General features: G+C 52.5%; 1 protein-coding gene across 1 annotated transcript in view; it reads left to right on the top strand.

Moving 5' to 3' along the window:
* Positions 1-1,171: 1,171 nt before the first annotated feature.
* Positions 1,172-14,374, top strand: part of LOC107139672 (ankyrin repeat and BTB/POZ domain-containing protein BTBD11-like) — a 168,846-nt gene continuing 155,643 nt past the window's right edge. The window contains exon 1 of the mRNA XM_048802495.1: positions 1,172-2,742. Within this exon, the coding sequence (XP_048658452.1) occupies positions 1,776-2,742 (967 nt within the window). The 5' untranslated portion in view covers positions 1,172-1,775. The remainder of the gene's footprint in view (positions 2,743-14,374) is intronic.

The following is a 14,374-nucleotide window of genomic DNA, read 5'->3' as shown; positions in this document are numbered from 1 at the left end:
CTTTACGTTCCCAACAACAGCCTACAAGGAAGGGTTCTCTTTTCTCCATATCCTTGTCAATGCTTGTTTTCTTTTTGACTTTTCAACCCTGGCCATCCTAACGTGTGAGGTGTCAGCCCATTATGGTTTTGATTTGCAGTACCCTGATGATTAGTGATGCTGAGCATCTTTTCATATACCTGTTAAACATTCAAACAACAGTTTTAAAGCATGTCCTTCCTTCCTTCACCAATTTACAACAAATATTTACTGAGCACCTATTCTGTGCCATGCCTGTGCACAGCAAACCTCTAGTCCAGAGTAGAATCCCGACAAATAAGCAGACTGTGACGACCTAGAGTGGCAACATACACCACAGAAAGGGGTGAGGGTAACTGGAAGCACGCATGCTACTTTTGGGAGATTTGAATGGGCTTACTGTAGGAGAGGACTTCTAAACTGAGAGGCGCTGTGTGGGGAGCTGGTGATTCCCATGTTAAAAGACGGTTTTTGCTAGGGTGCATGCATGGGGACCCACAAATAAACACGACAATGCCATTGACACAGAAATGCAGCTGGCTAGCTGGAAGAAGCCCCACCAAAACTTCCAAGTGGTGCACGAGTCCTCCCTCCAGGACCCCACCCAGACTTTGAAGGATGCGCACAGGTTTCTCCTGTTTATTGGAAGCAAGCAAGCAAACAATGCAACAAGCTAGTTAGCGAACCCAGGTGGCAGGTGGAGATTCGGCCTCCCCCTGGGTCCATCGCCCCTGGTCTCTTCTCCCCTCTCCTGGCTTTCTTCCTCCCCCCATGGAGCAAAGACGAGCTGAAAGAGGTTTGGGACCTAAAGTGAGGGATAGATAAAGGAAATAAAAACAATCTCCAAGTATTGATTTGAAAAGGGACCATGAAGTCCAAAAGGCAGGGGCCGAAAATGACCCTCGGGTAGACTCTTTGTCAATCGCTGTGGGGTGCACACCCCAGTTGTATGGTCACCTGCCAAACCTATCACCCTCGCGTTCTGGTACCAGAGCCGGAAGCACGAGGGGCCGGGACAGCAGCAGCAGCAGGGAGGCAGCTTTTGCGTTTTTATGCTCCCACGGATCCCCCAATTCCTAGGCCGCCGCTCCCCACTTCCTGTAGCCTTGGTCAGGGCCGGGGGCGTGTCTGAGGGGCGGGGCCCGTGGTAAGGAGGATTTTTTTTTAAAGGGCGAAGTAATTAGCATCCTCCAACATCATTGGCTCCTCGCCTTTCCTGCTTTGCATATGCCCGCCCAGCTGGCTGCCCGGGGTTTGCTGAGGTTCAGCAGGGTTTGCAGCGGCCTTGGCAGCCGCGGTGCTTCAGTGCGGGGCGGGCGGGCACCGAGAGAGCTGCGGCCGCGAGCTGGGAGCCAGCTGCCAGCGGAGCTGCTGCGGCGGCACCTGGGGCAGCCTCCATCCTACCGACATTGTAGACGCCGCCCGGCAGCTTCTGCACCCATTCAGGCCCAGGAAGGACCGGGCCAGACACTTTTTATTTTGGATGAAAGGGGCGAGTTCCAGAGGGAGCTTCCCTCCTGGTCTGGCTCGCTTTTCAGTGCGCCCCAGCTCTGGCCCAGGCTCTGGAAGATGACTCCAGGGTCTGCCCTGTGCATTTCAGCTTCGGGAGGCAGCCGAAAGTAGTAACCCTTGGTGCTGGTAACACCTGGTGGAAAAGTGAGCGGAGGCGGCGCGGAGCCCCCTTGCCCCGCGAACCCGGGCGCCCGCTGCTCCTTCCACTCGGCTCCCCGTCGGCCGCAGCATGAAGTGGCGCAGCGATGGCCAGGAGAGGTAAGAAGCCCGTGGTAAGAACGCTGGAGGATCTGACGCTGGACTCGGGTTATGGTGGCGCGGCGGACTCGGTGCGCTCCTCCAACTTGTCTCTGTGCTGTTCCGACTCGCACCCGGCGTCCCCGTATGGCGGGAGCTGCTGGCCGCCTCTAACTGACTCCATGCACAGCCGGCACAACAGCTTTGACACCGTCAACACTGCCCTGGTGGAAGACTCCGAGGGGCTGGACTGCGCCGGCCAGCACTGTTCGCGGCTGCTGCCGGACCTCGACGAGGTCCCCTGGACCCTGCAGGAGCTGGAGGTGCTGCTGCTGCGCTCGCGGGATCCCCGGGCAGGCCCAGTGGCACCCGGCAGCCTGCCCAAGGACGCGCTGGCGAAGCTATCGATGCTGGTGAGCCGGGCGCTGGTGCGCATCGCCAAAGAGGCGCAGCGCCTGAGCCTGCGCTTTGCCAAGTGCACCAAGTACGAGATTCAGAGCGCCATGGAGATCGTGCTGTCTTGGGGCCTGGCGGCGCACTGCACAGCAGCGGCGCTGGCCGCACTGTCCCTTTACAACATGAGCAGTGCTGGCGGGGACCGCCTGGGCCGCGGCAAGTCGGCGCGTTGCGGCCTCACCTTCTCTGTGGGCCGCGTGTATCGCTGGATGGTGGACAGCCGCGTGGCCCTGCGCATCCACGAGCACGCCGCCATCTACCTGACTGCCTGCATGGAGAGCCTCTTCCGGGACATCTACACGCGGGTAGTGGCCTCTGGGCTCCCCCGGAGCTGCAGCGGNGCCGCCACCGCAGTCCCGCCAGCCGCCGCTGCAGCCAACCATCACCTTCACCACCACACTCTCCACGAGGCGCCCAAGTTCACCGTGGAGACCCTGGAGCACACGGTCAACAACGACTCCGAGATCTGGGGGCTTCTGCAGCCCTACCAGCACCTCATCTGCGGGAAGAACGCCAGCGGTAAGTGGTGGCGCGGGTGCCTCTCCCTTCCACCAACTCTGCTAACTCTCGGCGCAAGTTTGCCTCGCGTCCCCCTCCGGCGTTTTTTCGGCCACCAGCCACTGCCCCAAGCTTTTGAGGGGGCGGCGGCGCAGGAGGCGGCCAGAAACGCGCGCGTTCTTCACCGTGTTGGAGATCGCGTACTTGAAGCAGCCCAGGTTCTGGAGCGCCGGGTTCCGCCCCCCACCCCAGGGGCGGGGCAGCGGATGTCTGCTGTGAGCGAAACCCGACACCATTTTTCAAAAAGCGGGTTTGAGATCTTTTGCACCTGGTGCATATCTTCTACCAGAACCCTGTTTGGCTCTTTAAGATGCCCCATTCCCGTGCCCACAGGTTTGACTCTTTAGGACTCGGGAGGAGGCGCGTTCCTCTCTCCGCCACCCATTCTCTATTTGGCCCAAGACCTGGCCCTTCCCACGGGGGAAGGAGGGTCGGGCGGCGGTAAAGGCAGAAGGGTTAAGAGCTGGCTTGGCCTAGAAACAGTGGGGGAGATGTGTATGTGTGGTGGGAGGGTGAGCGAGGACGGATCTGTTCAAGTTTTTCCCAGGCAGTTTTTTTGGGGACCAGAGCACACAGCTGGTGATGGCGGGGGATGCTGAGCGGTGGACAAAGCCCTCAATTCCGACCTCCCTGCTCTAGCCGTCTAGGTTCCCTCCGGCAGGGATTTGCAGCTGTCACCACTTGGCTGAAAGGAGCGCCACACCACGAGGGACCCAAGCAGGATGGTGGTGGGGCGGGGTTCGGGAGGGGGTTATCAGCTCAGGGCGTCGTTTCCGCGGGTCCTTCTTCGCACCGCCCTGTATTGGAGGCCGGAGCTGCTGGGTCTGAACCCGCAGTTCTGGTGGCGGAGGGGGTGGGACCCAGGCCCTTGTTTTTGAGAGCTCGCGCTGGCGGGCCTGCCTGTCTGAGAAAGCCGGGGCTAGACACTTCAAAGCTTCAATTTTCCACAGGAAATGGTAGAAGCGTAACTGGAGACTCGAAAAGCGAAATAAAACTTTGTTACATATTCGGCGGTTTGGCCGGAGGTTGCGTGGTTGGAGCAGAAATGCAGTCTCTCTGGGCAGATTTCATTCATGTTGCTGCCTGTCTGTTTCCCGGGGGCTGAAGGAGAGATGCAGTGGGCGCGGCTAGGCCTCTGGGGGGGGGGGGCAAGTGTGCACATGCGAGTGTGTGCATGTGGTAGATGTGTGCCCCTTGTGTAAGTACTCTGGGAGTGTGCGCAGGAGCCAGCAGGCATGCAGGGCGCAGGGCTCCAGCTGAAACCTTTTGGAAACGACCCTGCAGCTCCGGATTCCTTCACCTGGGTTTGATCATAGGTGGGGGAAGGGGGAAAGGACCAAAGCGATTGAGGTGTGGGTCTATGTGTTGGGGGCGAAGGACCCGCTTTGATCCTCTTTTGTATCTCTTTGCTAGAGCCCCACCCCCTCTGCTGCCTGCAGAAGGAGGGCACAACCCCAAAAAAGATGTCTGCTAGGAGGACACACACACACACCCCATCCGGACTGAGAATGGAAACATTGGGGAGAAAGCATTAGGCTTTGTATGGGCTTCTTCAGCATGGGGCGGGGGCGGGTTTCACCAGCAAAACCCAGGAGCTTTGGACTGGATTGTTCTTTGTTTGGAAGCCCAACTCCACCAAAAAGCTCAGAGGGGCTTGATGTTCTCCCCATGGGTGCTCCCAGTGTCCGGTTTCAATCATTCTTTAACCCTGGGCCATCTCTCTTTCTCCCCCTCTATGCTCCTTCTTAGACTGGAACCTCTCCTTTTTCCTCCCACCAGATTTCCTTTGTGGGAGATCAGCATTCCCCTCAGGAGGCTCCAGCCTGCAAATCTGGGCCCTGGGCTTCATCTGTGTCTGCTGTTCTCTTGAAGTGGTGCCTTCTGGCAGGCACTTTTACTTCTCTGGGCTTCTGCCTTCTCATCTGCAAAATAGGAGCTAGGTATATGATACACCCCACCCCACCCCAGGTCTTCTTGTACCTCTGTTAGTAGCCCCTATGTTTTTCAAATACGTTTACTTTTATGATCCTTAACATCTTTTAAAGACAGTGTTTGTGTTTATTCTTTTTTGGAGTAAGTATAATTTAAGGAAAGAGAAGACCACAGAGTTGGTTTTGGGCAGGGTGAGTGTGTGGTGGTTGGGACTTGCTGCCATCAGGCATTTCCTACACCACAGAGCTTAACTCCTGGGTCTCAGGGACCTTCAGCCTTCTCGAGCATGAGATATACTGTAATTTCATTGTGATCTCTTCATCTCCTTTCTTGGGGCTTGTTTAAAGTGGCAGGACATGTATGCAGAAGAGTTAAGGAATGAGTGATTAATGTCTTAGGTATCTGCGACAAACGTTCAATATCAAACCTATTAAACTCTTGCTGCAAACCTTAAGGAGGACATACCTTTTATAATAGATTTACCCCCTTTAACTCAGTAGCATCATTTATTTATTCCTTTATGAGTTCATTTGTTCATCAATATTTATTGAGCGGTTTCTAAATGCTAGGGGATAAGCAAGCACTGGGTAAGAGGTGATAACAGCTGACATGGGTCCATCTTCACTCCTCATATTGACTATTTGATCCTCAATGCTCCATTCGAAAAAGTTCTTCTCTTATCCCCCTTAACAAAGGAAGAAACAGGGAACTAAATATCTTGTTTGTCTGAATGCAGAAGGCCTGGCCTCAGGGTCCACCCTCTTAATCACTGTCTGTATGACTTTAGTGACAGATGAGTCCCCTGCCCTCAGGCCATCCTTCCTTCCCTTCATTATCTACACAGTTGAACAGAGACCCTTCACAACCTGACTTCTTTTTGTCTCCATTTTTATACTTTGTCTCTACCAAACGGAACTGGGCAGTACTGAATTTTACTTTTTTTTTTTTGGGGGGGGTACTGGGGATTTAACTCAGGGGCACTTAACCACAGAGCTGCATCCCCAGCTCTTTTTTTTTTTTTTAATTTTAGAGACAGGGTCTTGCTGAGTTGTTTAAGGCCTTTCTAAATTGCTGAGGCTGGCTTTGAGCTTTCTATCCTCCTGTCTCAGCCTCCCAAACCGCTGGGATTACAGGCGTGTAATAGGGTGCTGGCTGTACATGTTTTTATAACCTCAATCAAGCCTAAGGGAGGGCCTGGTACACAGTTGGAGCTTATTAGATGCCTGTTGAGTTGAGTGAGCTATAACACAATGGTGTCCTAAAAGGAGCTGTTGTGTTGTGAGTTTCTTGAATCACCCGTGCAAGTCTTTCTAGTGTGGTTCCCTCTTTTTATTGCCAATCTTTCCACCTGTCTGTCCTTCTAATTTGCTAAACTGCCAAGTGTGAGGAATCACAAAACTGGTCACCTGGGACTCACCTCTGCAAGCAAGATAGTTGGCCTTGAGGAATCCCATGCGTGGGCATGTAGATCCTGCACTCTGCGGTGATGTGAACAGCCCTCAGAGCTGGGGGTTCTCTTTGGTTGGTTTTCAGCTGTTTGAGGAGTTGGGGCAACAGCTGAAAGGTCCCAGGGAGGAGTGGTGTTTCATGGGGGCTTGAAAATTTGAATTTCCCAAATTCATTTTGTTAAAGCTAAATAAGGAGTGGGCAGCCTTTGTACATGTTAGTTACTGTATTGAAACTCCAGGGCTGGCCCCTTTCCATCATCCTTGAAGATGTGGTTTCATCATGATTTTCCCAGTAGCCCTCCCTTCTCTCTCTCATTCTTCTTCCATCTTACCCTGTGCAGAGCTGGGCACTTGGGCCATGCCCCTGCACTGTTAGTTGAATGAATATAACCAGCCCACTCAGGGTTTGGCTTTTAAAACTTGCTCCTCAACATCTGTAAAGATGCTATTAAAGACCCCCCTGGACTTGAATTTTAAAGGTGCCATTTTCTCAGTGTTCTTAGTTATGTTACCTAACCTCTCTGAGCCCAATTTTCCTGTGCTGTAACGAAGGTAATAATGATGAAGATTAAATGAGATTGTGTGTTCTAAAGGATGCCAGTCTAGTGCCTGACACATGGGTAGGAGCTGAAATGATGTGATAATCAGACATGGAAGTACAATCTCTCTCGAGTCCAGATCTGCTTACCACCTTATGCTCATTGCGATGGAATCAGCAGGGCACAAAGTTTTACTGGGATTTCCCTTTTGGATATTCCCAACCATAGTCAGTGTGCCTACCTAAGCGACTGACCCCATGGGTATGATAATCTCATGACCAAGGCTACAAAAAGATCGTTCTGGTCAAAAGGAAATTAGCTTATTTTATTTGCTGGTTTTTAAAAAATGTATTTAAAAGATGTCTTTAGAGAAGGGGCACCAGGGGACTGTGTGGAGTGACAGAAATGTCCCTTACATTGATAGAGTGGGGGCTCATTTCATTTTGACAAATGTATACATTTGTCAAAACCTATCATATCATGAACTTGAAATTTATGCATTTCTTGATATTTCAAGATAGACTTCATTTTTTTAAAAAACAGACAAAAAAAGCCATAGGTGTTCTCAAATGAAATTTTATTTTAAATGCAGGAAGAGCTTGAAGAGAAGAGAGAAGGTCTCTGTACTTAGAAAGAATTAGTCTCAAATTTCAGCTCTGCTAGTTTCTAGCCAGTGACTTAATTTTGCTGAATTTGGTTTTCTCATTGGTGCAGTGAGGATTGATTACATTTAGTTTTAAGACACACACAAAAAGAAGGAAACCCAAACCTGCCACGTGGGGCCATCGCAAGATGAGATCAGACAGGGTGTGTGAAGGCTTCAGCCGGGCACGGCACCCTTGATGATGATGGCTTCCTTCAAAAGCAGATCATTCGGGCTGGTGATAACAATACTTTGGGGATTTTGAATAGTCTTTCATTTCAGGGCTCCCCAATCTCTTTATAAACATTAATTACCCAAGCCCTCGCCTTGCCCGCACTGGCTTGGTGGGGAGGTCGGTGCTCAGCTCTTCTGCTTGCCTGCGGCCCTGTGGACCCTGACTCTGCATAACTGCTTGCTCAGCAGTTTTTCTGCTGCCCAACTGGTCACCCTGTTCCATGGCGGAGAGTGGCTTTGCTGGACAAAAATGTCCTACAAGGACCTCGGCCCCTCAGAGGAACAGGGAAAGCCATCTCATGTGCCCGCCTGTAGCAGTTATCTTTGTTCACAGAGCACGTTTTTAATTAACTGGCTTGATGTGAATGAAAACTTGGAATTTAGGTCAGTAGAGGGTTATTTGGTTTTCTGGGTAGACTTGTCGGTTCAAGGCTGGGTCATTGGAAAGTTGGGTGTTTCCTGAAACAAAACCACGAGGGATCAACCTGTAGACCCGAGGTCAAGCTGGGGTGCTGGTGGCCTCTAATTCTGAGTCTGTTATTATCTGTGACCTTGAGCGAGATGACAATTCATCTATAAAATGGGTCTGATTATCATCTACTGTGAGGTAAATATAAAACACTGACTCTGGAGTCAGACACACCTGTAAGCTGCAGTTTCCCCGTCTGTAAAATGGGTACGTAATAGTCATAGTTACACCTCTGTAGCTTATTACGTGCCGGGCTCTGGTTTACGAGTTCTCCCTATATAATTGCTACATTTACATCAGCTATTATAAAAGACGGTTCATACATCTCAGTAGTTTAACACAATGGAAGGTCATTTCTTAACTCACTTAAACTGATGGGTGGGAAGAGGCAGAAGGGTCATTTAGGTGCCAGGGCTGATTGATGGGGGGTTGTGCTGTGTTCATCTTCAATCTGAGGCCTTCAGTGCCTCCCTTGGACGTTCATCCAGCCAATAGATGCAGGAGGATGAGAATGCAGGGGATCTTAAGAAAGGTGCTACAGGCTGAGCCTGGAAGAGACCTGGGTTGCTGTGCCCAGGTGTCACGGCCAGATGTGTCATTGGTCCTCTGGCTACTGACTGTCTGAACCCAGTGCCGCCTCCTTACCCTTTTTCCTAAGTGAGGAATCCATATTTTATCTGGTCACTTCTCCCAACTTAAAGTTCAGCATCTTTGGGTGATGCTCAGTCCCATCCATGGGCCCGAGTGGCTCATGTGGCTCCTCATGGCCTAGGGACCTGAAGCCAAGGGTGGACCATTGTCTCCACCCTGCCTCAGCACACCATGTCAGGACAGGGTGCGGTAACCACAGCACAACTCCCATTTGGAAATGGGAAGCGTAGAAGACACGCAGCAGGCCTGGTCCTTAGTAGTAATGAAATCATGCCAAATGCCACCGAGGGGTTGTACCTGGCAGTAGGTAGGTTCCTAGATTAGGTGCTTGTTCTGCTCTCTGAGAAGAGATTACTGGCTCATTATTCTCTACACTTCAACTCTGTCCAGGGAAAGATTTTCTCTGTCCATCATTCTTTTTGACCATACCTGAAGTGGGTCATGGGAGGGGGCTGTAGATCTTTCAGAATTTGAACTTTTATGTGCTCGTGGGTTATAATAATGCTATAACAGGAAAAGACTTCAAGTCCAGGCTTATGGACTTTGCCAATGCAATTCCTTCAACAATTTAGTGGGCTTTTCATCTATGCTGCTGTATTAGTCAGCTCTGTGTCCCTGTCACTAAATATCGGAGCAGCTAAGTTGATCAGCTATTCTTCTTCCCAACCATTTTCTCTAGATCTTGTGGATCATTAGGCCTGAGTTCTACCTTCCAAGTTGTCAAACATGACAATTAAACCAAACAGTTTCCACTGCATGACATAGGTCTCCAGTTTTCCAGCCTCTAAGTCAATGTCACATCTCTAGAGCACACACTTCTGGCACTGATTTCTGTATCAGTTAGGGTAATGCTATCTTGTGCATCAGATAAGGCCTCATGATTTTGTGGCAGAACACAATAGAAATTGTTTCCTCCTTCCTTTAAAGTACAGGTGATGGAGGGTGTCCATGGAAGTCGATGTCAGTTCTGTCATCTGAACATGACTCTGAGAAACTTCTCTGATTGGGGATGACAGAGAGTATGGCAGACTGAGGTTTCTTTTTCTTAATCTTTATTTTTATTTGTTTATTTTTCTGTGGTGTAGGGACTGAACCCAGGGCTTCACGCGTGCGAGGCAAGCGCTCTACCACTGAGCTACAACCCCAACCTGGAGGACTGAGTTTGTATGAGACAGTCCTGAATATGGGTGTATCAGATCCTTCCACATCCCACATGCCAGAACCCCCCCACCCCCACCACAGCCTTGACTAGAATGCAAGGGGGCTGGGAATTATGGTCTTGGCCGGGTAGCCAGCGACCCTGACCACAGTTCTGCACTACTGAGGGACGTGCATTTTAAACCAGCAGCTAGCCAACTCAGCGACCTCACCAAGCAGGTCCTGTGACCGACCCTGTTTTACAGATTAGGAAGTGGAGGAACAGAAAGTTGCAAGAATTTGCCCGAGTTCCCAGTGGCTTTCAAGTGGCTGGGCCAGACTCGAGTCGGACAGCCTGGCTCTGGACTGTCTCACAGAATGTTTGTGAGGCTCGGAATGATACAAGGGATGGGAAGCGTGTACCCCAGTATCTCATTCGTGGCGTGCACTTGGTAATGGTTATCCATCATCTTTGTTATCCCTGATGGTCCTGTGCTGGAAATGGCGTGGATTAGCAGTGACCGGGTGTGAAGCGCTCAGACATGGGTAAATCTGATTCTGCACGAGTCTGTGCTCCAGGAAGATTGCATTCTGTGCCTGTCTGTCTCTTCCGCCACCTCCTGCATCTTATCTTTTGGGGAACCGCCAGTTGCTGAGCTGGGTGCTAGGAAGCCTTCCACACTTATTACCTCATTTCATCTCCACCCTGTTCTTAGGAAGTGGGTGTTTCTAGCCCCCCCTCTTCCTGGGGAGGAACCTGAGGCTCATCAAAGTTCAGGCACCGGTTTGAGATGCCACCAGTACTAAAGGGTAGGGATGGGATTTGGGGTCCAGAGTCTGTGCTCTGAGCTGCTCAGTGGTGAAGTACAACGTAGGAACCCGTGAGAGGAGCCCAGAGCAGCCCAGAGCGGCCGAGGGGCCTGGCTCTGTGGGGTGCTGGTGGTTAGGGTGACGACTGTCCTTGTGTGGATGTGGTCCCAGGATTTGCTTTACCCCCACTCCTCCAGCTTCCCTCTCCCGGGCTGCCCCGTGGTCACTGCCCAGCTCTTCATCAGATCACCGTGTAGGCTGCTCAGCCGAGGCCCCAGGCAGTGGCTGGCTGGGCGGGCTCAGGGGCAGCTCTGTCCATACCCTGCCCCGCTGGGCAGGCTCGGTGCCCTTGGAAGCACTGGTCAAAGCAGGAAGGAAACTGTGGCATCATGGAGATTTTATTCTGGTTCTTCTGTGGTGGAGACTGAACTTGGTCTTCCCAGAGACTCGCAGAGCTGCAGGTAGGTGGACCAAGTTCAAATTCTGACTCCACCACCTCTGAGCCAGGTGACCTTGGACGAGTCAGTTCATCTTTCCTGAATTCAATTTCCTCATCTCTTTAGTGAGAATAATGGCAGTGTTCCCTTGTGGGTTGTTGGGAGGACTGGATGAGTTAATTCATGTGAAAGTCCTTAGAATAGCATTGGACACTCATGAATGCTCAATACCTGTTAGCAGATACCATTATTAATTCCGTAGCAGGACTAGCCTCCTTGCTTAAAGAAGTGCTCCCTGAACCCTGCCTTACTGACTGAGTGGCTTCTGATAGTCCATAAAAAACTAGACTTCTGGGATTTGACCACTTAGCTGTGTGATATTGGGCAAATTACCCAACCTCTCTGTGACTCAGTCTTCTCTTGGCCAAATAAGAATAATAATGAAATATAATTCACAGGGCTGTTAGAAAGTGCCTGACAGAAATTGCTTAATAAATGTTAGCCATCACTGGGTTTTACTACATCTACTATGACTATTTCTCTGGGCACCGTGTTAGATGTTAAGTAACATGGTCCCTGCCCTCACGGAGCTTGGAGGCCTGCAATGGATTTAGTTTATTCATCAGAGAGTCATACAAATGCAAATTTATAACTCTGACAGTTGCTACAAAGGAGAGAAGAACTGGGCTGCGAGTCTCCACTGAGGCTCTTGCCAGGGTTGGGAGCAAAGGGAGACTTCATTAAGGAAATGAAGTGTGGGTGAGGCCAGTTTGGTGGAAGAGGTAGGAAGAGTGCTCTGTGAATGTAAAGAGAAGGTGCAAAAGGCCTGTGGCAGAGGGGAGCACTTTAGGAAGGAGGATCAGCCAGGGTGGCTGGGATAGGGGAGGGGAGCAAAGGAAGCCAGGCAGAGGTTAAGCCAAGCATCTGCCTGGTATGGGGGCACCGAAGAGTCTTTGAGAGCTTTTCAGGAGGGAGAGGCTGTGATCAGATTTGTGTTCTAGAAAGCTCAGCTCATGTTGGCTGCAGTACAAAAGGCATCCTGGAAAGAAAAGGTGAGTGTGGGAGGACCTGTTGGGGGTTGTTATCACCCCATCTTAAGAGTCTGAGGCTGCAAGACATTGAGTCACTTGCCCAGAGTTGCTAAACCAATAAGGGGCAAAGTAGGGCTTGGATCTGAGTCCGAGGACTTCAAATTCTATTTTTCTCTCACCTCATCCCAAGGGAGCAGCTGATTCAAGTCTCCCATTTTACTGATGGGGAAACTGAGGCCCTGCTGAGCCACCCCCTTGCCCGAGGTCATGTGACACAGCCGGAACCGGGTCCCCAGGTTTCTGGAGTCCCTGTCCACCTCCCTTCCTCTGTGACGCACGGTCTCTGCCAAACCAGATCACTCTTGGGAGACAGAGTGGGACAGAGCCGTGGCGCTGGGGATGGATTCATGATCCTGCTCTGCATCTCACAGTAAAATACACGCCCGCGTGGAAGCCTGCCACGGTCCCCCTTAGATTGTGGCTGAGCCAATGAAAGCAATTACCATGAAGATCAGGTGTCCTAAATGCAGAATCAAATTAACAGTCCCCAGGCGCATTCACGTCTGAGCGCCAGTCGGGGAGGCAGCTGAGAAGGGTTGATTGAAATCGTACAAAATCGGCGCCTGCCCTGGGGGCGGAGGTGGCCTGGATCAAGGGATCTCCTTTTGGTGGCCTGTGTCCTGGGCTCTTCCTGATCCCAGCTCAGGGTACCACCCAGGGGGTCGCGATGCGCCCCAGAAGCACGTGAACACGAATTACCTCTTTCTCTGGGTGCCTCTGAGAGTTTCAAGTAGTGGGGAGCAGGACTGGCCTTTCCCTCCCTGACCTCCCGGCTGGCTCCACCCTCTTAAGTCTTTACTTTGCTGTCTGAGGGGCTGGCCCCGGGGTCCCCCTACCTCCAGAGCTGAACCCACGTGCCCCCTGGAGCTTGCAGGGAGGAATTCATTCACAGATGCACGGGACTGCACCTGTGGTAGTTGGAGGCCCCTTGTCAACCTCCTCTCCTGGTCGTGGTGGTAACACAGGCCACGGGGACGCCTGTGAGGGTCAAGTGACAAGGGTGTGACAGGCAGGGAGAGGAGCGCCTCCCCCATCTCCTTCCCCCTTCCACTCTTCTGCGGCCCCCAGTTTGGGGCCTGGTGACATCTCTTCATGCCTCTTATTCAGTTGGCTGGGGAGAGGCCAGAGGCTCTGCACTGTAGTGTGTGGGGGGGCAGGTGCGGGGCCCTTCCCCTCCCTGCACCCACTTCTCCCACCCAGGTCTGCCGCAGCGGGTGTGGCTCTGTGTCAAGGCTTCTTTCTCTCCCAGCATGAGAGCCATGGGTTAAGGACACACACCAAGGACAAGCTGGCACTGTCATGGCCTCTGAGAGCCCCGTCATGTGGGACTGCACAGGGCAGGCCGTCCTGAGCTCAGGACCCACGCTGCGTGACCTGGCGTCCCCGAGCTTTCCGGACCTCCATGCCCTCCTGCTGGAGTGGGGACTGACGGAGGTCCCAGGTCCAGGTTGCAAGAGCCCAGAAGCAGTGCTTTGGGAATCCATGAAGCCCAGCACGTAGCCGTGGGGAGAGCTACCAGCCAGGGACCGTTTGCCATCCCCGGCACTGTGCTGAAGTCGGCGAGCCTCGGCCACTCTTCGAGAGAGGCGTTCTTACCTCGGCTTTCCCAGAGAAGGATACCGAGGGCCAGAGAGGTGCAGACCCTTGCTCCAAGTCCTGTAGTCGGCAGGGTGCAGAGCAGGGATCCAGCCCCTGCATCTTGGCTCCATTCCCAGCTGCCAGGAGGAGTGAACGAGGGATGAGAGACAGAAGGCTGAGGAGGTAACTGCGGCCGGGAGCTGTCAGGCAGCTGGTCCTAGACTGGGAGGACAATGGCAGCAGGCCCAGGGGTCTCGCCCAGGCCATCACACCTCAAATCCTGAGCACTAAGGGCAGGAGTGGAAAAGATGGCGAGTCTCCCCGTTACGTGCCACGACATGTGGGGGCAAGTGGCAAGGCCCTGCTCTCCTGCCTGCCCTGATGGAGTGGGCTAGTCTTGCTGCCCCTGAGGTTCCTAGCAGCCTGTGCGAGAGGAGCCATCCCGAGTGGCCATGCAGTTCTTAACAGGGGACGGCCGCCTGTCACTCAGCCACAGGGAAGTTTCTTAGTGGGAAGCTAGAGAGAGTTACGAAGTTGCACGTGGTGACCTCCCCAGCGCTTCCTGGCCCCGCTCTGCTGCCTGCGCCCCTTCTCGTCCCTCCCGGTGCGCCCAGCGCCCAGCGC

Source organism: Marmota marmota, unplaced genomic scaffold, assembly GCF_001458135.2.
Source record: "Marmota marmota marmota unplaced genomic scaffold, marMar, whole genome shotgun sequence".
Lineage (NCBI taxonomy): Eukaryota > Metazoa > Chordata > Mammalia > Rodentia > Sciuridae > Marmota > Marmota marmota.
This window is presented reverse-complemented; position numbering and strand designations above follow the sequence as displayed.